Raw genomic sequence first — 27500 nt, forward strand, 5'->3', positions numbered from 1 at the left:
CAAGTCATGACAACTCAAAAACACAACAACTTCAGTCCAAGAACGCAAGTCATGATTGATAAAGTAGTCACTGGTACTGTACATGTGTAAATACTAACTTACCCAGTATGTGAAGTTTCATCACTGTATGACCACAGTTCTGGATCACTTTCATATTCAAGAGGGGTTTCTTCTGATTCCATGAAATATTTTTCTGGACGGAAATCATCCTGAACATCAGGGGACTGCAAATCAGAACTGTCTTCCATGTCTGTACTTTCAGTTCACACCCTGCTTTGTACGTAAAAATAATTGAGATGAAAAGAGAGCGGAAACAACTCAAAAACTGGAACATGGATGACATATATTTCACTTGAAATACAAAAGTATAAAATAGTACCAACAGTGTTGTAGCACAGCTATAGAGTATGTGTTGTTGATTCTTAACTTTTGCATACACCATATTTTTACTGTTGGTATGGGCAGTATCTACATTACTGGGTCAATTATGTCAATTTCTTGAAAGTTTATCCACCTGCCTAACCATCCATCATGTTGTTTAGTTTCGCAATATACATCACCATTTCATTGTTGCCGTGGGCATGGTCTTGTTGCTAGGCATATATGCATTCACGTTTTGGATCATTATCCTTTTGCCTAACCATCCCTATTTTTATCTATGCACCATACATCACCATTTCATTGTTGCTAAGGGTGTGGTCTCACTACTAGGAATATATGCAATCCCTTTTTAGATGTTTATCCACTTCACTAAGTTTTTAACCATCCCTAATTTTATTTTGCAACATTTGTATCATTTGGCTGTTGTTATGGGCATGGTCTTGTTGCTATGTATATGTAAGTGTCTGTGATAGGTAAGAATGGCTGGATAATGGATTGTGATAATTGACCCTCAAGCTCAAGTCAAGGTCAAAGTTAAAGTTACAGGTTTTGTTTGGGAGTTGGGTCTCAGACCAGCAATTGTATATAAGAGCTTGTTTAATTTGCAGAGCTAGAGAACAGATAAGAAGACTTCTGGGATAAAGCAGATGTTTGTTTTTTCCAGTCAAGCTGTGCGATTAGAAACAAGACAAATGCCCATCCAACACTGAACACAGGGACACTAGATAACTAAATCACATTTAGTAACAGATGAATAAAATAGCTGACTATCCCAAAATTTAGTCCTGCTGCAAGTTACAGGAAGTGCCCTGATATGACTTCTTTATTCCCCCTCCTCACTTTTGAAATACATGTTATTTTAGGTGGATCAACACACTTTGAGACTTTCTATACAGAACATGAAACAAATCAAAGGAAGGCTTTCTTCAAGTTAGGGGATAGGGTTATAGGGTTACCCATAACCACTGCATACATGTAGGATTAAATCATTCACATACATTGTACTGTGTTTTTGTTGGTTGCCAGACATCTCGTCCCAAAATGAACTCGTCCCAAACAAACTCGTCCCATCGCCATCTCGTCCCACGACTAACTCGTCCCAAAACGCTACGCATTCAGAACACAAAACACAAACGTGAAATGATGCAACTTTGGCAGATTCTGTCGAGAAGGCAACACGACTTTTCATCTGTCGAAAGTTTTTGCAATTACAAACAATTACTTTATAGTTATGTTTCCGAACTTTGATATGAAAAATACGATGACAGAAATTTTGACGTACAATCTATGATGCCACTAGTCCTGTTTGCATACAGAGTTTTAATAGTCATCCCTTTGATCCTCAAGACAGTGTAGACCCGTGCACCGTCGGCAAGCAGGACTATGATGCTACATGCGTTATGCCTATTTGCAATTAATTATGAACCACACAGGAATTCTTTGAATGGGACGAGATGGCAGTGGGACGAGTTGGCCCGGGAACAACTTTATTGGGACGAGTTAGTTTGGGACGAGTTGGTTTTGGGACGAAATGACCGCCCACTGTTTTTGTTTAGGGTGGTAAGCAGGTAAAATCTACCTGAGTTCCCCCAAGTCATTTTACCAGGGTTCCCCACCAATATTATGGTACAATATATAGAAAACTATGCCAGTTTTATCATATTCAACCTTTTCTGTTACCGGAGTTCCCCAACCTTAGCAAACACACTGACAAGACAAACTCTATCTACTAATTACAAGTGATGATAAGGAACGTACACAACAAATCCTAGGCCTTCAATATGTGAGGGACCTAAACTTTAAAGTAAGTGTTTTCACTGTCCCTTCCTTTGTGAAATTAATGACTACAAGTACAAGAAACCATACAGGTATGACGGGATTCTCTTAAACCTCCTTGCTGAAACAAAACTGACACTATCATAATACTTGGTCACTTTGGTCATGGATGTATCCATGCTTTGGTGTAGGTAGCGTGGTGTTTATTTACACTGCACTTTCAAAAAAGTTGTTCCTTAGAGAAATGCTAGCTCTGAATCTAACTTACAATTTGTGGTTTAGAAAGCCCCATTTTCTTTTGAGATATTGAAAATGATTTCACTGCATAACAAATATCTCGGGTTGTATTACTTTCATAAAATTCTACATCATTCATACATAATGTTATAAGCTTACTTGTAAATTATAGCTCAATACTGCTGGGCTGTGTTTTCAAACGTTTTATTGTGTTAGTACAGCTTAAATCGCTGCTACACGTAATGCATGGCCAGGAATTTAAAAGGTATTGTGAAATTGTTTATGATTTCGTGAAATATGTCGTACAACCACAACTACACCATCGATACCAGGATACCGACTAACCGAAAAACGTTCAGATTTCTGGTGGGGTGAGTGTACACTGAATCTACGTACGATGCGAGAGCCAGTAAACGTCGTCCGTCCCTCGAGTTCTTTTGATTGGTATAATATAAAATTAGTCGTCTCTCACCTGTTTTAGTAGAAAGAAACCTTACGCAGGTTCTTGGACTTGGAGAGTCCAAACTTTTTTCTTCAATGGAGCAATATAATACAATGTTTTGGATCAGCGATGAAACTCCGCCATGTTGATAGCAACGAAGTCGCGTGCATAGATCTCGCCAAGTGCGATGTTAACGCTGTGTTAGCATTAGCAAGTATGAGGGCGCCATAACATTCGTTTGCTCAGCGACGTATTGTTGAGATATACATGGATAGGGTGTCTTCACATGTCATATGTCTGTATTTACATATTGGAGTAGATTAAATAGTTTACCAAGTAATCACATTCTGAAAAAAGCATTTAAAGTAAATACTGATATAAATTCACCCTGGGCAAATTTTGTTCATCAGAATTTAGGAAGTTACAATCATACTAAATGTGTTCAAATCATTAGGAGTTAAATCATATATTATCAGTTAAACATTCTGTTATTCAAAGCAACCGTGCATTGTTTGTAAGTATGTATGTCTGTACTTTTGATGAAGTTTTAAGAAAAAAAACAAGTGCTTTTTACCAACGAATTTCGGCATCTCAAAACCCGATTATTGCGAGTGTCTTATATAACACCATTGTCACCAAAAGCACTTTGTGGAATGTGTGGGGCCAGAGGATTTTTTAATCCATCTTTTTTCCCCTTTTCTATTTTTTCTTCAGTTTATGGAATTTTTTTCTATTCCGAAATAAATAAATAATAATAAATAATAATAAATAATAATAAACAAGAAAATAAAACAAGAAATTATCTAATGAATATTTGATTGCTTGGAAACAAATTTATTCAACGATATACATACTTATAGAATTTTCAAAAATGAATTTAAGTTTGAAGACTTATTAAACTGCATTAGATTTTACACTAAGTAGAAATTTGTCAAAATTTAGGCTAAGTGATCATAATTTAGGTATTGAAATATGAAGAAAATGTAAAACCAAGATTATCTTTAAATGAAAGAATTTGTCACAGATGCAATAATAATGAAATAGATGATAAGTATCACTTATTATTTTCATGTAAGGAACTCAAATCTGAAAGAATTATATTGTTACAAAGTTTTCATTTGAATACTTATACTAAAAAAAAGGAAAAGTCTTAAAAAATGATAGTGAAACACAATTATCTTAATCTTGTTTTATTTTTAAAAACACTGCTATGTACTGACTCTCCAGTAGCTCCATGCAGCAAGTGGATTGTATACATTTTATCAATTGTGAACCTTTTATATTTCATTTTTTTTCTTCAAAATGTGTACCATACCACACTCTCTGGTAGTGTGTGTAGCGTAATAAAGATTGTATTGGATTGACACTCGCTCGAAGTATTGTCGTGGTCGACGTTGAGGACGCTTATTTTTGGGTGCGGACCCAAAAAATCAATTTTCTATTTGATTTATCATGTAAACAACTAAAAAAAACATGTTCACCCACCCACAATTGCTCAGGGTGTACGATATTACGAGCTCAATTATTGTGCATAACAACACGTTTTTAAAAAAATGTTTCGATGCAATTTTCATTTCGGCTATAAATAAAAGTAACATGACATGTAATAAAGATTGGTGAGCTGGAGGTCATGACATGCGCAGATGGTGTTCACGATATCCAAAATGGCGTCGTTTCGTGCACTGAGCTTCGTCCTGCAGCGCGCATCAAGGAAGGCGGCAATTTTCGGCCGAAGTGGGCATAGTTTGAAGGTTTGTATAACATGCAGTTGAAGATGTTTGTGTAGAATATTGTATCATTTATGTTTGTTGCCGCGAAAAGAAACTTTTGCAAGGCTGCATGGTGATGCGATGACGCACATGTCCTGTGGTGACCCCAATGTGTCATGTGTGACCCACATTACATATATTTACATGTAGAAAATCAAATGCTGAATTAGCGACTTAGTAACCATAGCTACAGCCCTATGCCTAAAGATTGACAAAACCAGCACACATTTTACAAAAGGCGAGAAGGTTTTACCGGTAATTGGAATATGACCTCACTAGACAACAAACAAGCCAGTGTGAATGTGCGTGTACACTTTGATAGACACTGGAGAGAAAATAACAGTTCTGTCTGTATAAACACCGGTGTATTAGAATTAGTGTAATCCGTTATTGTAATCATACACCCTACACGTGTACGGTCATACAGTGAGATTTTATAATTTTACTTCATTTATATTGTAAGCGCTTTGCACAGACATATTACACACACAACTTTTAATTCCAATACGATGTATATATGATTTAAACTTTCCGAAATTTCCACAATCAGCCATATGCCAAAGATTTGCAAACTATCATTACCTTTGAATTACCATTCAGTGTAACATTGGTTGTACTAGTAGGTATTTGTAGTATTGTGTTGCAGGCATACTGCAATCAAATCTGGATAATATAACATCAGTATGAATTAAACCCCTGTCTTCAACAAAAAAAATCTTATATCATTATCAGTTACATCAAGTGATATTTTACCTTAATAACAATCTTGTGTTGGAAGTCTTATATGTCTTTGTTATGTTAAAATACTATCAAAATAGAAAGAGTATAATAGAACTCTTTGGTGACAACATGAAGCCTTCTGGTGGGAGCTGTTTGTGTTTAAAAGAAAATAGTTTTAGGAAGTTTCATCTGCATTTTTCGCAATAGATGATAAAATTAATGATTAGGAGTCAGTGAGAATAGTTTGTTTCAATTCCTTCAATGCCCAGTAACAATTTGAATTATGTAATATAGAACTTATAAACTCTTCTGATTGAGTCACGACAGTTGTCACATACATGTACTAATAGAATGTTGAATAGATCTCACGTAAAATATAGTAAGTAATGTTATTTTTATTATCCTGTGACTTGTAATTTGAGTACAGTGTAATCCACAAAGCATTCCTACCCAGCTCAGTGTGCATGTGTCGTTATTTTGTATCTTGAAAACACACATCATGGTGTTTTAGTTTTAATTATTGTTTGACTATCAAAATTTCACTCTGACTGAAATGATAATAATACAAACATTGTAAGTCCAGTGACGGTCATTCAGTGTTTTTTCTACGATTTAGTAAACCTTGAGGGGAGAAATCTGGTAAATCTTCATAGAAATCCTTAAAACCAGATGTCCATACATTTTGTATGTTATATACCATAATTTGGGTTGGGAACCTTGTAAACTTAACTACATGCAAACTCAGGTAGATTTTAACTTTCTTGGCACCAATTGTAGCCGAGCTCTAACTTGAATCTTGGGATTTGATGCCAAGGATAGCACTCGACTCCATCCATTACTGAAACACTGTAGATATGTACAGTTACTGTAGTGTTTTTGTTAACAGTGGTAAGTAGGTAAAATCTACCTGAGTTCCCTTGTCATTTTACTGGGTTCCCCACCAAAATTGTGGTGTACATGTACTATACTGGAAACTATGCCAGTTTTAACATATTCCCCTTTCTGTTACAGGGGTTCCCAACCTTCGCAAAAACATTGCTGTAAGCCCACCAAAACATATTCTAGCTGAAGTGATGAGATTCATGGCTATACATGTGTATGACTTCATATTCACTAGTGACTATTCTAACTCACCTTCAATCCACTTTCAGAGTTAGTGACTATTCTAACTCACTTTCAATCCACTTTCAGAGTTAGTGACTATTCTAACTCACTTTCAATCCACTTTCAGAGTTAGTGACTACTCTAACTCACTTCCAATCCACTTTCAGAGTTAGTGACTATTCTAACTCACTTTCAATCCACTTTCAGAGTTAGTGACTATTCTAACTCACTTTCAATCCACTTTCAGAGTTAGTGACTATTCTAACTCACTTTCAATCCACTTTCAGAGTTAGTGACTATTCTAACTCACTTCCAATCCACTTTCAGAGTTAGTGACTATTCTAACTCACTTTCAATCCACTTTCAGAGTTAGTGACTATTCTAACTCACTTTCAATCCACTTTCAGAGTTAGTGACTATTCTAACTCACTTTCAATCCACTTTCAGAGTTAGTGACTATTCTAACTCACTTCCAATCCACTTTCAGAGTTAGTGACTATTCTAACTCACTTTCAATCCACTTTCAGAGTTAGTGACTATTCTAACTCGCTTTCAATCTACTTTCAGAGTTAGTGACTATTCTAACTCGCTTTCAATCTACTTTCAGACTAGAGATTTTTATTTACACACTTTGTATAAAGTACAGGTACTAGGACCACACCATATACAAATCTAGCCTATAAGTTTGATCAAAATAAATTAGAATAAATGTGGATGTATATTTTATGGCAGCATTAGTAATAATTGTTCTTCCAATGAATTATTAGTTTGAATACATTGCTTTTGAAAATATCTACATTCCTGTACACTTGGCATAGATATTTCATCTTGTTAAAGTTTAAATTCTTTGAAAGAGAATCATTCATTGTTTATACAATACCAGCTTAATCAAATAAAATTTGAAATTTTATATGTTTAAACATTGATAAAATTGATTTATTATGAATTATACAAAATTTAAAAATGACAAATGGCTTCTCTGTTGTCAGATTGTAACAAAATCAGACCTGTGTGTGTATTCTCTGAAGTGCTGAGTTAGTGATAAATAAGTATACACTGTACTGTCTGTATGGTCCAAAATATCTATAGCAATGCACCATACCATAGTGGAGTAATCACTGCACTCAAGTCACCTGTTAAAAAGATTTCCTCATTTGGTATATAAAAAGGAGACTCTTCTGTATTTTAGTGTCTGGCCAAAAAATTGGGTGAGTAGACACAAAAGAAAGAAACAGTGTCTTGGAGGCAGTGTTTGATGATTTATGTTGTGGCATACACAGATTATCACTGTGTACTGTTAAAGTTCAGTCACTAACCCCTAGACAGGGGTGCAACTAACTGTTGAAGTACTTTGAAGTAGCTAACTTTTGAAGTGTCTATTTCTTTGATTTATTTCACTTCTTTATGAGCTTGGTGTCTGTTCTATGAGTTCAAAGATTGGGTCCTATAAAAGTTTTAATTATTAATTAATTAAAATAGATAAATGCAGTAATTATTGATTTTTCTCTTTTCCACAGACCGTATCGTGTGCCTATTTCTCAACCACTGGTCAACGCAAAATACAGTTCTATGATGATGCAACAGAAGCAGTGAAGGATATCCCAGATGGTGCAACACTGTTGGTTGGAGGTAAGGTCAAAGTTGAGATGGTTCAACACTGTTGGTTGGGGGTAGGGTCAAAGTTGAGATGGTTTGACACAGTTGGTTAGAGGTAGGGTCAAAGTTGAGATGGTTTGACACTGTTGGTTGGAGGTAGGGTCAAAGTTGAGATGGTTTGACACTGTTGGTTGGAGGTAGGGTCAAAGTTGAGATGGTTTGACACTGTTGGTTGGAGGTAGGGTCAAAGTTGACACTGTTGATTGGAGGTATCGTCAAAGTTGGAAATGTTTACTGTACCTCAGATAGAACAAAGTAATAATCCTTCATCACAGGTGGATACATTCAAGATTTGGTTAAAATTCATTATATTTAGTTAGTAATGTATGTAGTAAATTGTAACTGAATGTAGACTATGGCAAGGGTTATAATGTATGAATACCCTGTATACTTTAAAGAGTGTGTCTTCACTGACTTTTAAAAAACACACTAATTCCAAATGATGCAGGCAAAATTTACAGGTATTTTAAGAAATCAATTGATAGCAAACTTTGTTTCATTTAATCAATGCATCTGATCTTACCCCAGGTTCACTGTTAGTAGTACTGAAAAAAATGACATAATGCAGCAAAATATTTAATGGTACTTGGCAATAAAACCTATATTTGTGACCATTTCAAATGTAATTTGACACAAAACCTATATACTTACAAATATAATTTTACACCCTAACTTTTTCAAAAACTTTGGTGTAAGTAAGTTAGTGTTCATCCTTCTTTGTCAGTACTATGAAATGAGTACAAAAAATGCTTTAATCATCATTATTATTCTATTTGTACAATTTATTATTTAAGTCAATATCTTGAAGTGCATGATTGTGCTAATTGTAATGATTTTGTTGGTAGGTTTTGGTCTGTGTGGAATTCCTGAAAATCTTATAAATGGTCTACTAGAGTCAGGTGTCAAAGGTATTACAGCAGTCAGCAATAATGCAGGGTAAGTTTGTGTAGTCATGGTTACCCAAACCCACCACTGGGGGCTCTCTTCTTTTTTCCACCTCAAGACAATGTGAGTAAATGCTATAGAAAATTTCTTAGCAAAAATGGCTTAATGTGGCTGATAGGGTGATTCATGTTTGTTTCTTCTAATGCAGTCTTTTATCATGCCAATATATTTGTTTCAACAAAGCATTACCTTTGTCCATTTGCATCATGGCTCAGAAATTTTTCCATAGCATTTTCACTCTTAAGGGCAGTCAGTTCAACATGGGCAGAAGAGGCTGCATAATGTAGACTATAGTTTGTGATGACTTGAACCAACTGAAATAGTCAAGTTAAGACTGAGGTATTATCTGGATAAATAAATCATTCTTAAGATGCATTAACATTACTGATATCCTGGAAGATAAGTCTTAGAGTGTGTTGACCTTTATTCCACATACAATCATTAATATATTCCAAACTATTTTGCTACATATCTTACAGAGTGGATGACTTTGGTCTAGGACTTCTTTTAAAAAAGAAGCAAATCAAACGTATGATTTCATCTTACGTTGGTGAAAATGCAGAATTTGAAAGACAGTATTTATGTGGAGAACTAGAAGTTGAACTTACTCCACAGGTAATGGCAGCCAACTTTATAGTTATTGTATAATTCACCCAAAGTATATACATTGTAACATGACAGGATTTGTCAACGATAAATCTACTTGTAAATGTTAGAAACTTGGTAATACTACTCTCTTGTTGTGAATGACTTGAATAGCTACAAAGTGTTATGTGGAATGTAAGGTGTGAATGACTTGAATAGCTACAAAGTGTTATGTGGAATGTAAGGTGTGAATGACTTGAATAGCTACAAAGTGTTATGTGGAATGTAAGGTGTGAATGACTTGAATAGCTACAAAGTGTTATGTGGAATGTAAGGTGTGAATGACTTGAATAGCTACAAAGTGTTATGTGGAATGTAAGGTGTGAATGACTTGAATAGCTACAAAGTGTTATGTGGAAAATAAGGTGTGAATGACTTGAATAGCTACAAAGTGTAATGTGGTATATAAGGTGTGAATGACTTGAATAGCTACAAAGTGGTATGTGGAATATCTGGTGTGAATGACTTGAATAGCTACAAAGTTATGTGGAATATAAGGTGTGAATGACTTGAATAGCTACAAAGTGTTATGTGGAATATAAGGTGTGAATCTGTGGTTGACAAAAGGTGGAAGTTTGTACCAGCTGTTAATATCTGTAATGGTGAACAATAATAGTAATGTATGTCTTTTTTTTTGTGGTACACAAACATTTGAAGTATATATAGTGAATTATGAAATCAGGTGAACTCGTGTGGGTACATTTTATGAAATTTTTTGAAATAAACAGTGTAATTATATGAGAATGCCATGATGTGTGTGACTGCCAGTATTGGTAGTCACAGTATTTGCATTAATTTCTTGTGATATTATGACGTTATTATATTACTCCCTATTTGTATTAAGGCCAAAGAAAAAACAGTGTGGTTCCAATAACACCAATTTCATTCAAGGGTGGGTAGACAGTTTTTTGGTGTGGTTCAGGTTGATAAAATTCACGTAGAGGTCATAGATGTATTCTTGTGTTAAAACTTCAGTCGTCATATAAAATAACCAAGTTGATATCAAATATTATAATTCTTGGTGTCATGACAACATTTCTTTCCAGGGCACCCTTGCTGAAAGGATTCGTGCTGGTGGTGCAGGTATCCCAGCATTCTTTACACCTACAGCATTTGGTACATTGATTCACGAGGGTGGTGCACCAATCAAATATAATGGTGATGGTAGTGTAGCCATAACCAGTGATCCCAGAGAGGTATGTCAAACTGTATATGTACACTTCTTGCCTAACATTCATCATAATCCTATTGGCCACTTTACTACAAGTTTCATTGTCAGGTGACTACAGACTCATGAATAGCTACAAAGTGTTATGTGGAATATAAGGTGTGAATGACTTGAATAGCTACAAAGACAGTATCAGGTCATTTATATGGTCAGTGACATGGATGCCGATGAGGACAGATTTGAAACCATCAACTCTACTGTCTTTGCATTATGTATGCTGGAATATTTGGAGATTCTACACTGAATAAGTAAATATCTACAGCACCCCTCAATTTAGTCCAAAATCTGTAGCCAAATAGTGCCCCCAGTGGCCAAAGTATACAATGTTTTATCTTACCATTATTAGAGATGAGTGTATTGACAGTTTAGGAGTTAATCTGCTTTGCTGGTGTAAACAGATATTTTTATTTTTATTAGACTCAATTCTTCAACATTGCAATTACTGGAAATATGTAATGAACTATTCATCTTTTCTATTTAATGCATTAATGAGACAACAAATAGTACACTGAATAAAGAAAAGTTTAACATTAAAGTAGGTAAACTCATGTCTACACGTGTTCATTGACAATTTGTGAATAATCTAATGTGGAAGGGAATGGAATTATTAAATAGATATGCTTTGTGTTACTTTTGCCAGGCCAGACAATTTAATGGTAGAGATTACATTATGGAGAATTCCATTACTGGTGACTTTGCACTCATTAAGGCATGGAAAGCTGACAAAGCTGGAAATCTCATATTTAGGAAAACTGCCAGGAATTTCAACCCTCCCATGTGTAAAGCAGCAAAAATGACAATTGTAGAGGTGAGTACACAGAATTACAATGCTGGTTTCTTCCAAACACTAAAATTAAATATTGCTGGGAATACCATGACATATTTTGTATTTTGTGTGTGCACAGTACATGGTGTGTGTGTGTGTGTGTGTGTGTGTGTGTGTGTGTGTGTGTGTGTGTGTGTGTGTGTGTGTGTGTGTGTGTGTGTGTGTGTGTAATGTCAGTGCATAAGTCTGCATGTATTGTGCATGTGCATGTAGTACATGGTGTGTGTGTGTGTGTGTGTAGTGTCAGTGCATAAGTTTTTTGCATGTATTGTGTGTGTGCATGTGCATGTAGTACATGTTGTGTGTGTGTAGTGTCAGTACGTAAGTTTGTGCATGTATTGTGTGTGTGTGTGTGTGCACATGCATGTGCATGTAGCACATGGTGTGTGTGTTGTGTCAGTGTGTAAGTCTGTGCATGTAGTTTGTATGTGTAAGCATATAGCAATACTCAAAGAGTACCCATCTTCTGATTGTTCATATGATGTTTACATATGTATGAATTCAAAACATCTAATATGTTTTGTTTATGGTAATTCCACCATTTACATTCTGAACATAGCTGAAATTAGTCACCATTACTATCTATGGAATTTGATGAAAGATTTATTTGAAATATAATGATAACAAAATATCATATTACCATGGAAACTATGTTTGCCCATGGTGCATTTACAAACAATAGGTAAACAGTAATGTAATAGTATGTAGAGTAAGTGTTGTTGGTGTGTACGCTAACAACAGATACTATCTCCTGATACCTTTACTAGTCAAAATCAAATTATGTTAACTGCCATGCAGGTTGAGGAAATTGTTGAGAATGGTACAATCCCGGCTGAAGATGTTGACATTCCTTGCATATTTGTAAACAGAGTGGTCAAAGGAAAGAAGTATGAGAAAAGAATTGAGGTAAGTATTTGAAGTAACAAACACCATCTTATGGGGCATCTGAATATTAGTCAACACACATAAGTAGTACAGTACAGAGTATACACACATATACATCTTGTGAAAGAATGAGATTATTTGTATATTCAAACTAAGCCTAATCACACATACCTAATTGATATTTTTTTTTAATGTTCTTTATTGCGGACAACTAACGGTTACCATAATTGTTGGATTCTTGTAGCACTTTACAAAACTATGCACATAAATACAGTTTTAAGTCGTAGTAAATAATTGTAATGTACAGCAAGTTTCCTGTTTTAACTAAAAGACAACAAAAACACAAACAGATAGACACAAACAAGTATAACGTATTGAGAGTGCAAATACAAAATGACATCACCATTTGAATAATCATGAAAAATTGCACATCAAATCCCTGATAGTATCATAAATGTTAATTTCATTCTACAATATCACATCACTTATCATGATGTCCATTTGGTGTACTACTATTTACCTATCTTAATACATGTGGTCCTCTCTCAGAGACTGACATTAACTAAAGAAAAGAAAGATGATGGTAAACCCAAGAGTCCAGCTGCTGCCCTTAGAGAAAGAATTATTAAGAGAGCTGCATTAGAATTTGAAGATGGCATGTATGGTATCCTTTGAATATAGTGGTGATGATGATGATGATGATGATGATGATGATGATGATGATGATGATGATGATGATAATGGTGGTGATGGTGATGATGATGATGATGATGATGATGATGATGATGATGATGGTGGTGGTGGTGGTGGTGGTGGTGGAGGTGGTGATAGTAGTGGGGGGGGATGGGATAGTGATGATGATTCCACTGTATAACAATACATGTATAGTTAGTAGAAGGTAACACTGCACTTGTAATGTTTATGTATGTTTTGCTAAATAAGACCAACCATACCAAACTAACAAGACAGAGTATGTAGTATTTAGTAAAATGACTTTCCTTACATTTGTAATCAGCCAATCTTGGTATTGGTATGCCTATGTTAGCCAGTAATTATATTCCAAAAGGTATGACAGTACATCTACAGAGTGAAAATGGAGTTCTTGGCCTGGTAAGTATTGTCTGTGTACACTCTCAGTTCACTTCTAACCCAATGGAGTTCTTGGCCCAACAGGTGTTGTCTTTATTGTCTGTCAGTTCGAATTTAGTCCACTCTAACTTGCTCACAACATTGTTTCTAAAACCACTAGGAAACAGATAATGGTTGTATATCTTGTACATGTTTTATTTTATACACACACACTCGTAATACTGCAAATACTAGTAGGCTTCCATTTAAAAATGGCTTCATCTATTTGTTGTGTGTTTTTAAGTGGCTGTGTAAAAAGGAAATTTCTGATTGGTCAATATGTTGTCTGATAATGGCATGTTTTGGCCATGTGAGGGCGTATGACAAATGAAAACCATGTCATTGTCTTTAAGGGCTTGTGTGAAAGTAAGATTAGAATTGAGATCAAAAACCCTTGATCATTCAAGATGTATTTAGTGGGTTTTAGTAACTGCAATGACTGACTTATTCATACTTTGTCCCTGTATGTTAATTTCTTGGTACTTATATCTTCTTTACGATAGGGTCCATTCCCAAAACCTGGTGAACAAGATCCGGATCTCATCAATGCTGGCAAAGAGACTGTCACAGTCATTGAAGGAGCTTCCTATTTTTCCAGTGATGAATCATTTGGCATGATTAGAGGGTAAGGACAAATTTGTAATTATTGTCAATATACATGTTACTATGACTTTGATAGCATTGGAACTGAATATACAGGATTTATTACATCATCAGTAAATTGATGTATATATGTCACCAGTTTATCCCAAACACTTTCTATAATTGTACAAATTATTCTTAGAATATTCTGAACTTATACTTTGAAAGGTGTAGCTGTATTACTCATTTATATTTGGATAACAGACTTATAATAGTGTCAACTGTTGTATAGTTGGAAGGGGGGGAGGGGGTACTTGGCCGGGTAATGGGTACCCTGGTGGAATCAAATTACAAACACAAATATTTAAAAACTAAGGGATAGTATACATTTCAGCCAGAAACTGAAGGTCAAATGTCTATATTTTGCATGAAAATACAAATCAAAATCCTTGGAAAATTTGAAAATTGACAACCAGTAACTGTGATTTTTGTAAAATCTTGAAAAAAGTGAAAAAAGGCAACCTGAAAAATACACTGTCCAAAATATGGGGTTAAAAAGTTTAGATGTGTTCAAAGAGGGGGTCCTACCTCTCTATACTGCTTGGAAAATCAAGAGTCAAACATCTACATGAGTTGAAAAAGGGAGTACAATAACTGAGTATACTTTTTAGTAATCCATACATTTGTTATTATTCTGTTTTGTAGCTCACACAACCATAATCAATCAAAAGTGATCAAATTGCTATACAACGTTTCCTATTTTATCAGCTGGTGCAGCTTTGAGTCTGACACAAAAAATAACAATTTCCTGTATAATTACAGGCCTCACCTATATGACATTAAATTGTGGTTTATTTCCTTTGAACATGATTGAGAACAATATATAGAACAGGTTACATGCAATAAGTGTTTACCATTAAAATATACCAAAATACTTCTTGTGGGGCTGTGTCATCAATGAAGGCTTGTTCTCTTTTCAGGGGTCATGTGGACTTGACAATTCTTGGTGCTATGCAGATCTCTAAGTATGGAGATATTGCTAACTGGATGATTCCAGGGAAGCTGGTCAAAGGAATGGGTGGGGCTATGGATCTAGTATCTAGTGCTAGTGGTGGCACAAAGGTTATCGTTACTATGGAACACGTTGCTAAGGGCGGCAAACATAAAATTCTGTCAGAATGTACACTCCCTCTGACAGGTGTCAAGTGTGTCAATAAAATTATCACAGAGAAGGTGAGTAGACAGTGTTACCTCATATACAGATACAAGTATGATGCAACAAGACTTTACGAACACTAGGCCAGAGATTTATGTTGGGTACCCCAGACTGTTTTGCAACCCAAATGAAATAATGGAGACAAGGTACACAATAACATTAGTATTAAGGTACTAGAGAGTCCACCATAGCAAAACATTAGTATTAAGGTCCTAGAGAGTCCACCATAGCGAAACATTAGTATTAGAAATTATTATCAAAGAGTATTGAGTTCAGTAAATATTAATTCATTTGACTTTTTTGACTTGTCTCATACAGTGTGTATTTGATGTGGATAAGGAGAAAGGTTTGACTTTGTCAGAGCTGGCTGAAGGAGTGACTGTAGAAGACATCGTTGAATCTACAGGCTGTACATTTGAAGTGGCTGAAAATCTGAAACCTATGGCTCAAGTTGACTCGTAGCTACAAAATGGATTCTATATCTAAATTATAACGATACAGGTTTGATAAAGAAGATATTGTAAGGACTTCCATTGTGGTGGTGGTGATGGATAAAATGCTGCCGATCTCTTTCTTAAAGTGGTGGATGGTTCAAAATCAAGACAGATAGGACACCCAAGTGTATAGCACAATACTCTAAGCTGTCCTGTATTTTATTATAGAAGCCTTGCCAACATTTAGCATCCCCAGTAACAAAGATGATGACAATTTATAGATTTGACTATGCATGGCAGTATTGTTTTAGTAAAAATCAGGTCTTCTTCAGGGATGTCAAGTCACACATTGTTCATTGCAGTACAAAGTTTATGTCAATGTTAACAGATGAGTTTTTAGTTTAACATTAGGGTTGATTCTTATATATCAGTGCCTTGTAAAATGTCAACCGTGTATGTTGTCTTGTAATATGGTGGCCATCAATAATATAAACTCACTCACACTTTCCAAATAGCCATAAATTTTGTCTGTCTTTGTGAATCAGAAAAATGGCATTTGCAGTCTTGTTTTTCAGACCTTTACTTTGTTTGCATTTGTGTGTTTGAACAATATCCTATTCTCTGACGTCAAAGTCCTCTAGGCTTTATTATTCCCATGATACTAACTAACACAACAAGTTGTCAAACACTATCAGAAAGTAAATCAACTAATCATTGAAACAGGACTGGTAATGATTAACTTGGTCAAAATAATTATTTATGATGTTGCTGTAGGAAATAACATTTGCTATGTTGTTTCAATATACAGTGTTTGATGTTTTGCTTGTCATAATACGAATCAATGAATAATAGGAAAATTCCACTTTATTCAAATCATGATATAGTAATGTCAAATGAACAGAATGGTATTTGTTGGTCTGTCATGGTTTTGTAAGTATAACACAAGAAATGTGAAATCTTCTTTTATTGACAGAAAAGGGTTTTCATAATTTCCTTCAAGTTCCAACTCTCAAAAGTATGACAAACAAGAATTTTATTTAAATAATATTTTTATGTTTTTGTGTGATACCATAGGAGGTGTTTGTTGGTTCATTAGTATATATATAAAATCCAGCATCAAATCAATTGTCCACAACAAGAGAACATAATAAACATTATGGGGTATGTGTCATTCCATCCTGTCAAAGCCAGCCAGCATAGTGAGTGTCATCTTAATGCTATCCCTATTTACAGAAACTAGAGCCCTTCAAAGGATACAAGTTACTTTTCTCATGTTCTGGGTTATTGATTGATGCAAAGAAAACTTGTAAACTGTATAACTAGCAAGGATGATAGAGAAAATGTCACTATTACATTGAAGTCATTCAGTGTCATTATAATTACATTGACGTAGTAAACTGAAGCATACAGACTGTATTAATGGGAGAAGTCTTGTTCTATGAGTTGTATTTGTATACACAGTACCATCAAGTACAAATGTATTGATATATAGAGATATACTATTTGTATACACAGTACCATCTAGTACAAATGTATTGATAGAGTTATACTATTTGTATACACAGTACCATCTAGTACAAATGTATTGATAGAGTTATACTATTTGTATACACAGTACCATCAAGTACAAATGTATTGATAGAGTTATACTATTTGTATACACAGTACCATCAAGTACAAATGTATTGATAGAGAGTTATACTATTTGTATACACAGTACCATCAAGTACAAATGTATTGATAGAGTTATACTATTTGTATACACAGTACCATCAAGTACAAATGTATTGATAGAGTTATACTATTTGTATACACAGTACCATCAAGTACAAATGTATTGATAGAGAGTTATACTATTTGTATACACAGTACCATCAAGTACAAATGCATTGATAGAGAGTTATACTATTTGTATACACAGTACCATCAAGTACAAATGTATTGATAGAGAGAGTTCTACTGCAGGAGAAACTCAAGGAACTACCAGTCTTCATATTTATAATGTGTTCACTTCTCAAACTTGTTGTCACCATAGTAATGTAGGTATTCTGAAATCTGATATTGTATAACATCTGACAGGTTTTCAAACTAGTGACTAACACTGTGTGACATTAGAACATAAATTGTCTAGTTTTAACTGTTACTATATCTAATATAGTCTCATTACATCAATATACCATGTGACTTGTGAAGCCCTTTGTAAATAATGCCATTAAAACATCGAAAATAATGACATGTGTTGATGGATTTACTGCAAGTTGTCAGTGTGTAATAATTATTGTAAGAATCCAACATTACTGTACATATCAAATGTGTACTAATTTAAGTGTGATATCACATTGTCTCATAATTTTAATCATATTACTATATGTGAGCATGTACATACATATGTACATACACACATGTGCTCACACATACATACACACATGCATGCATGCATGCATGTATACATACATGTGTGCATACATACTTATGTACATACATACATAAATACATACGTACATATGCACATACTTATACATATAAATACACATGCTCGCATGCACGCATGCATGCATGCATGCATGCATGCATACATACATACATACATACATACACATATACATACATACACACACATACATACATACATACATACATACATACACACACACATACACATACATACATATATACATACATACATACATACATACACACACACACACATACATACATACATACATACACACACACACACACACACATACATACATACATACATACATACATACATACATACATTTACTACAACTCTAAAAATATTCAGTTTAATTTATATTACATTTTACAGATAGCTCAAATTGATATATATAATTCATATATCATAAAATTCATTGCATTTGATAAAGTGCATAAATTTAATTAAATTATGTATATCAATGCATAATTATTCATCTTGAAAACAACTGATTTTAACCCTCTTTCTCCGTATTGGGTATTTGTACATAACTAAGTATAAGTTGGGAGAAAGGATTATGTAATATTATCAGCAAAATGACACAGTATATACATTTCACATTCATTTGATAAGTCTAAAATAGATAATTTCTTTTTTTTCATTCAAAATATTGGCAATATTGTTTTAGAACTATTCAATGTTATATCTACATGAGTTCTCTTCTTCACTGAGGATGTTGAAACATAGCTACATCTAGTGTCGATATTGTAGGATAATTTATTTATTCAAAACATAGTCATTTCTAAATCCAAATAAAATACACCATCACTTTTTGTTGTACTTTTCATTTGAAGTATTTTGTTGGCCCTAGAGGCCTGGTGACCTTTCTTGTTATACACCAACCCAGACACCAAGTGAATGAAGTGAATTTTTGTACTATATTGAAAATATCACTTCTATGATAAACATACATGGTGTAACATAGATGAATTGTAGCATACATGGGTTTGTAGTGAATATTCTGTATTAACTAACATCATTTATGCCATACAAATATAGAGGGGGTGTCAATTAAATGAACATTACATGACATAAGACCAAAGCTAAAGTCACTCAACATGAATAAGAGTTCAGAGTACAAGTCCCTAATGTCATGTACATGTTAACAGACATAAATGGCAAGAACCTGAGCACCCAGTTTTTCAAAGTTTAAACTGCATTTACACTAGTCTCGGTTACTCAGGCGCACTAACTTCTGCCATCCCCAAGAGAGGTCTCACTTGGCCATGAAGTGACCCCATTAGTGGTGAGGGTGGGTAACCAAGACAACATATACACTTGAAGTATCTATTCTGTGACACTGGATGAATGTTTCATTGTATCATATATGAATGATAAACAGGTAGTGTGCACTGGGCTGTTTGTCAAGTATTCCAGGCCAAAAAACAACCCTAATGTGAAATGGTTCATCCCACTTACAATGACATATTTACAATCATAACCCGAGTTCTGTAGTCGTTTTGTAAATTCACATCCATCTTTCAAGAACACTGCCAAATCCATTTCTGCATTTATAACAAGGAACTTTGTCTCTCTGTCATTATTCACTTGTTCTTTAATGTATGTAATTGGAGAAGCTGATGCTAACTCTTCAATGTCAAACGTTGGGTGGATGTATAGTTCCTGTAACAACCTGGTACCACCAGTAAGTGAACAGAGATTGTGTATTCCAGATATTGATATCACTCCCTGTAAGAAAAACAAAACAGAAAGTCATCAATTTTTAGGTCATCCATACTCATCTCTCCCCCCCCCCCCCCTCTTCATGGAGGAGGAGGGAGTAATCCCCCAAATTTTCTGACAGGGATGTGTGGCCCGAGTTGAAAACATCTACCTATGTATGATCAATAAAAAAAGACCAATTCTTGGGAAAATCATCTAGTCAGCTACCTTTACTCTGATGCTGTGAAGGTATTCATAAAGCATGAAGATGTTTCCTGTTATAATATTAGCGGCCATCAAAGTTGATTGACACTGCCATTGACCTATCAGTAACCAGTATTAGTATTCATCAAAGTTGATTGACACTGCCACTGGCCTATCAGTAATCAGTATTAGCACCCATCAAAAAGTTGATTGACACTGTCACTGACCTATCAGTAGCCAGTATTAGCAGCCATCAAAGTTGATTGACATTGCCACTGACCTTAGCCAGTATTGGCGGCCTTCAAAGTTGATTGACACTGCCACTGACCTATCAGTAACCAGTATGAAAATAAATGTTTACGTCAACCATGGAAGTGGGTTATACTTCCGTGCGTCAACACAGGAAAATAAACGCCTGTATCGTACACGTATCATTTCTATGGGTGATTATGGTGTGTTTGTTCATTGCCCTAGATAATGATTGGTAATATTGACGTTTAACGGGATACTGTATATTGTCGATAATATATGGATCGTGACCATAAAACCCGCCTCATTCTTTTGAGTCGCATTCATTCAGTAGAGTCTACCCCTCCCCCTCTCACTGCGAAAGAAGTGTCTTCTTTCTCAGTGAGTGAACCTGCGCGATCACAGAAACAAGTGTAATTTTACCCCTTTCATATATAGTTGGCTGACTACGCCAATATTAACGATATTATCGACATTTTATTGTATTCTGATAGAAATATTCTGAGACATAACTCGAGAAACAAATGCCTGTGATCGGAGTGTCTAGTACCACCGTGACCCCGGCGGTATCAGTAGCCCCCCCCCCCTCGACTCCTACCAGGGGTGGGGTTGGGGGCCGAGGGCCAAAATTATCATGCCATTTCTAAAATTGACCGCTATACTATTTCAGACACGAAGTCATCAGACAACCAGTCTGCAAGCAAGACTATGCTATGCTACTACTACTAGTAGTAGTAGTAGTACTAGTACTAGTACCAGTATAATTACAACACATATTTATATGAATATAAATATTTGCAATAATGACAATTCGCATAATTACACAGCTGCAACGAATAGTTTATTATGATGGAATCAACATATTGGTAACAGCCTGGGTCTGTTCAGTTTCAACCGTAACATATCATCATGATAAGATAAGATATACTTTAGGGTGGGTGGTGGCACTAGCCGTTTCAGTGAGGAACGGCTAGTGCCACCGCGGTGGTAGTAGTCTCTCCAGTGAGGACCGGCTGCTGACACCGGGGTGGTAACTAGACTCGGCCTATACTTTATTATCCACAAAAAACACGGAAATTTGTTTTGGCACTAGGCGATACATATAAAGACAACAGACAGGTTACAAGAACAACAATGTAAATAAAACAATGTTGCATTAAAAGACAAAGCCGCTACAATTGTATAAATGGATAAGAGCCGTATTAACCGTCCAGAATTGACTAACAATCTAAAATGCAATGGGAGCTTTGCCCCTTGTTCATGATTTTGAAATGCTCGTGTTTAAAACGGCAACTGTCGACGGGATAAAAGATTTTTATGAGCCCTATACGTAAACGGCAACCTGAAGGCAGGTATTGAAACCTATCATTTAGTGGGTGAGATGTATCATTGAGATATGTTCACTGTATACAATAACAGTGCAGATACATCTTAGTATTTAAATTCATGACTCGGCTCAGTTTCATTTGTCTGTAAGAAGTTTAATATATTCAAATACTATTATAACGTGTTCTGTACAGTACCTTAATATGGTTGCTAGTAAGTCCAACGTCCTGCAGGTAAATATTGTCGTTTAGTGTCAGTAACGACACCAGGTGTCCGCCAGCTGAATATCCACACAGGAAGAGGGCTTCGTGGTTATAGTAGCCCGATAATTGTCCAAATTGATGGACCCATTTTACACTCTGTGCTACTGCTCTTATCTGAGTTGGGTGTTTTTGGATTGGTACGTCCATCATTTGAACGACGATTAACAACACTTGAGACAATACTACGAACTGACATGACCAGGCCATCAAACAAAGTTCAACACTAAAGACATTATATTTGCTAAATATAAAACTATAAACAGGTAAAATAACAATTAAAAACACAACTTCCGTTCGCAATGATGGGTAGTTTCGTTTATTGAGCAAAATAATTGCCCATATGATGATTTGACAAGCCGCTATATACGTCCATACCGATGACCAGTGAAATTCGAACTGTGTGAACATCTGAACTACGAAATTATCTTTAATAAGGAGCGATATAGGCAAACATATAGCAACTGCTATGCCGAAGAAAATTGCTCCTATGGCAGAAATGGACATACAGCATGACATCAGCACTTCCATGATATTCAGGGGAAATCTAAGTCTGTTTAAGGGATATGATATAACAGCACACGCTACCCCATGTGTAGCAAAGGCTTTGCCCACATTACGGAAAAGCGAGAAAAATAGATGACACAAGCAAACTAAAATGTTAGTGTCGTAAGATGACAGGTAATGTCTCCAAGAATTTCTGTCTCCCCTTCTCCACCCACCGGCATGAATGAAGACAACGATCGGTGTGTTGATGCCATTGCGATTTGAGGACGTCCCAGTTACACTCTTCTCCCACGCTCGTTCGCTCTCGTTCCCCTCTTTTGGTAGATATAAGTCCAGTTTGTCTTTGTCGATACCAAACTGTCTTTTTTGACAATCGTTGACTGTGGTCTTTGGGTTCACTAGATAATCTAAATCATCGATAACGGAGAATGAACATGAACTTGTCGCCATAGTGGACTTCAACACTGTCCTGAACTTCGCGAACTATTTATTGACAACATAGAACCTTATCAGCTGACGTTATCAGCTGACGTAGTCACGTGACAGATCTGTACGCTGTATAGCCTTGACATCGGCTTGCTTTAGGGAAGTAAGGGAGTGTCCAGATTTTACTTCCAAGGGGACACCGGAGGATTTTCCTTTTTTCCTTGTGTATTTTTTCATGCCCCCTACAAAAGCTTGGGAAAAATTGACCCCCCCCCCTACTAGTTCTTGATATTTTTTTCCATGCCCCCATAGACTTACACACAAACACACTATACACAATGTATGTATGTATGTATGTATGTATGTATGTTATATATGTATGTATGTATGTATGTATGTATGTATGTATGTATGTGTGTGTGTATGTATGTATGTATGTATGTGTGTATGCAATTTACAAAAGAGTACAAACCTCACAATGAACAAGAGGCTTTATTATAAGCGCCAATCCTTCTCTACCAACGAATACTTAAATACTCATTTTTGCCTTTGAACCTCTGAACCTTTGTTCAGTTGTGCTAAAAAAGATACTTACAACATTTATAAATGTTTTGTGTATAAACTTTTACAGGGTAAATCATTATACTGGGGGGGGGAGAGATAACCATTTCATGCACAATGACAAGAACAACATATTAACAACATTTTACAAATCACTAATACAGGAAAACTTGGAATGTCTATTGTCTAAACATGACTATATGTAAATTACGTGAAGCGTCCGCCGGTGAATCTGAATATGAAACAAAAGGACGCCTTGAGGACAATTGTTCTAATTTTACAAATCACTATTATGTGAAGCGTCCGTGAATTTGAAACAAAAGGACGCCTTGAGGACAATTGTTCTCCAGACATGCTATCTTATTAAATACTAAAACATGTAGAGTCATGACAATGTATTGAATACAACTTTAGTTCCAATGCCGCTTTGTGTTGCCAAGTGCCAACATAAAAAATGCTGTATGCTTGAAAACAATTACATGATGAGAAATATATTGTCAGCACAAGTATTGTCAAAAACTACATTGAACATTTGAAAAATCTGGAGAGAGTAAAAACATCAGATCCAAACATCGGGAAGAGCAACAGAAAAAAAAGAGAAAACAAGAAATATAATGACTATGACTGGTTGAAGTTGTTCTTGAGTGGAACTCTTGAAAAACTGAATGTGAAGTGTTAGATAAATATCTTGATGAGCATAAATTACCAAAACCGAGAAAACTAAAAAGAGAAAAATTAGACATAATATCCACTCACATAGTAGAAAATTGACTGCAAATGAAATTAAAACTAATATCATGGGCTGAGTGAAACAGATAGTTGTGACTCTGAGACTGAAAGTGACACTTCTGTAATACATATTCTAGGCAGTGATAGAGACAATTGTGATACTGATAGCTCAGAAAATTCACTGATAGTGATTGTGATGAAACAAGTCTTGCACATCCTCGCGGACAAGTTACTTTGAGAAGTGGCAGATCCAATTGTAGGTTGATTTTTGTTGAAAGAGTTTTTTCCATGACCCCCCCCCCCCCTCTAGAAATTTGTGAAATTTTTGTTTTGCCCCCCCCCCCAATATTTCCTGAGAAAAATTGATGGCCAACCCCTGACCCCCCCCCCCCCCGAAGTAAAATTTTGACACTCCTCAAGTTTATCACACGGGTTCATTCTGCAAACGACGTAATCCTAACTTATTCCTGAATAATTAACGACCAAGCTGATGAGAATCACTATCTTTTTCGGTAAAGACTGGTCAGGGCTGTAAGTTTATCACATGGGTTCATTAATTATATAGGACTAGGTACTATATAAGAGAAATAAAACAAAAGGTTTTGAATTAGATTATCCACAGGGGCCCCAGAAACCGTGTGAAAAACAAAACAAAACAAAACAAAACAAAACAAACAAACAAACAAACAAACAAACAAACAAACAAACAAACAAACAAACAAACAAACAAACAAATAAATAAATAAATAAACTATCAAATACATGACAAATGAACAAGCAAACGAACGACAAGCATAGGGACAAATAAAATAATTAAATAAACCAACAAATAAACAGATCCTCGTGGGGGTATACTAGATATGGTTTTCGTACCCACCACTACATTTATTTGATAGTTTATTCATTTGTTAGTTTTGTTTTGTTTGTCACACGGTTCCTTGGTCCCCTGTGGATTATCGAGAGTAACTGTACTGTTTACCATACCCGGTTGAAATATCCTGAATGAGTTGAATACAAGTTTGTATACTGTGCGTTTAAATAATTTATAGCTAAAATGTAGGCTTGGTCTTGCGTTTTTGACACAAAAGTTACACGCATATCGACTCTAGACTAACAATAACAGAGACACAATAAACACAGCAGGATCCTTTGCCCAATATCACGCTAAGGGACCGGTCAGTTTCTTCGGCCTGGGGGGGGGGGGCGGTGGATTGGTAGGGGGGGTCACCCTGTTTTTGAAATTGGCAGTAGGGGGGTCATGCTGTTTTGAAAATTGTGGATAGGGGGGGTCATTGTGTTTTGATGGAAGAAAAAAATCCTTTCTACAATGGCATATAGCCTTGTCTGAAATGTGGTACATGTCAATATTTGTTCTTGTCCCTGTTTCTTACATGTATTCTTTAACATTACTTATTAGTTCAAACCTAACTATACATATTCATATACATGTACCGGTATTACCTAGCTACCACACGGTTACAAAACATGTCATGTAAATGCTTGGCTGTTTCACAATCAATGCTTCGCTTATATTGCAGTTTGGGGCAAAAGTGAACTTGAAGGTTTCGTAATGGTAATTTTCATAGATAGTTAATAAATGAAGTTAATCTAAATTGTTCTACTCGCCATGCTATTGACACTACAAATCACCACATCTCATCAGATTCCAGTTACTATTATACACTAGGTATGACCACCTAAAGTTCTCTAACATACCGGTGACTTTATTATACATGCAATATTAATGCCCCTATATACTAATGTTACGTGTCCATTTTATGTGATATGAGAAACTCATTTAAAAACGTTTTACGTTAGCTTTTCGAAGCTTGGAAATATTACCTCAAAGGTTATGAATAACCTAAACATTGCCTTAGTATCTCAAGCAAAAAACTCCAGATCTGCCAGGGGGAAAACCCCAAGGACTCCCTCACCCCCAGAGGTCACTCATACATTCAACCAACAATCAGATGCACTAACAACCTTTTTACTGTCATAATGGTATTAAACTTTTCTTAAATATTTTCACCCTATTCTAATTTGATATGATATTGTCTTTTCAAGATCTGAAACGTTTGCCAAAATAGTCTAAAATTGCCTTAAACTCCAAATCTCCCCTACCAATGATACTACCATTATAGATGTGTTGACCTTTACTACATGTATATAATGATGCCATTTAAACTTTTTAAGAACATATTTCAACCCTTAGTGTAAGTTATAAAGAATAGTTTCTGATACTTGCTGTCTTGTAAAGCATGGATTAAGTTATTGCTATAAAGGGTCTGAATAGCCTAAATATTGACTTTAAGAGTAAAAATCCTCCAGGGTTTCTAGAGGGAGACCCTCCTCAGACCCCCCCCCCCACATGAGGTGGACATATCCCAGTCTCAAGCTCTTCCCCTCTTACTGTCAAGATGCTATCAAAGTATATTTCAAAAGTATTTCAACCCTATGTAGTTGCTTTTAACATGTTGGTGTTGTCTTTTAAGGCTTGGAAATTATTGTCTGAAAGGGTCTGAATAGTCTCAAAATTGACTTTTCAGAGTTAAAAACCTCCAGGGCTTCTAGGGGGAGTCCCCTAGGACCACCCCCCCCCCACATGAGGTGTACACATCCTAGTCTCAAGATCTTCCCCCTACCTCTTACTGTCAAGATCCTATCAAACTATATTTCAAAAATATTTCAACCTTATGTAGTTGCCTTTTACATGTTGGTGCTGTCTTGCAAAGCTTGGAAATTATTTTCTGAAAATGTCTGGATAGTCTCAAAAGTGACTTTTCAGAGTTAAAAACCTCCTGGGCTTCTAGGGGGAGACCCCCCTAGGACCCCCCCCCCATGACAGCTGTACATATTCCCTTCTCAAGCTTTCCCCCTACCTTTCACTGTCAAGATGCTATTAAACTCCTTTTCAAATATATTTACCCTGTGTAGTCAATAATTATAAATATGATAGTGCTAACCTGGGATCTTATAAAGTAGATGCAAGACAGTCAAGCCGCCCACACTGAGTCACGATAAAAAAATACCTGTCATGCGAATATTATATATGGGGGGGGGGGGGGGTCATCCTGTTTTAGAATTAAATTATAGGGGGGGGGG

The 27500-nt window shown here is 35.6% G+C and overlaps 2 protein-coding genes across 5 annotated transcripts in view; one reads left to right on the forward strand and one right to left on the reverse strand.

Annotated features, from left to right (window-relative positions):
• Positions 1 to 3005, reverse strand: part of LOC144436090 (cilia- and flagella-associated protein 74-like) — a 60956-nt gene extending 57951 nt beyond the window's left edge. For 3 of the 4 annotated variants that reach the window (XM_078124774.1, XM_078124773.1, XM_078124771.1), the window contains exons 1-2: positions 2867 to 3005; positions 103 to 270 (exon numbers count right to left, since the gene is read on the reverse strand). In XM_078124774.1, the coding sequence (XP_077980900.1) occupies positions 103 to 248 (146 nt within the window). In that variant the 5' untranslated portion in view covers positions 249 to 270; positions 2867 to 3005. Of the gene's footprint in view, positions 1 to 102; positions 274 to 2866 lie in introns of all 4 variants that reach the window. The other variant, XM_078124772.1, reaches the window with a different exon arrangement.
• A 1487-nt stretch (positions 3006 to 4492) lies between these two features.
• Positions 4493 to 18175, forward strand: LOC144436188 (succinyl-CoA:3-ketoacid coenzyme A transferase 1, mitochondrial-like). The gene is made up of 12 exons (XM_078124905.1): positions 4493 to 4587; positions 7947 to 8058; positions 8931 to 9021; positions 9510 to 9645; positions 10722 to 10871; positions 11544 to 11711; positions 12528 to 12635; positions 13164 to 13278; positions 13630 to 13724; positions 14246 to 14367; positions 15305 to 15557; positions 15859 to 18175. The coding sequence occupies exons 1-12, from the start codon at positions 4501 to 4503 to the stop codon at positions 16000 to 16002; spliced, it is 1581 nt and encodes a 526-aa protein (XP_077981031.1). The 5' UTR covers positions 4493 to 4500; the 3' UTR covers positions 16003 to 18175.
• The last annotated feature ends 9325 nt before the right edge of the window (positions 18176 to 27500 follow it).

The sequence above is a fragment of the Glandiceps talaboti genome, chromosome 6 (genome assembly GCF_964340395.1).
Source record: "Glandiceps talaboti chromosome 6, keGlaTala1.1, whole genome shotgun sequence".
In the NCBI taxonomy this organism is placed as follows: domain Eukaryota; kingdom Metazoa; phylum Hemichordata; class Enteropneusta; family Spengelidae; genus Glandiceps; species Glandiceps talaboti.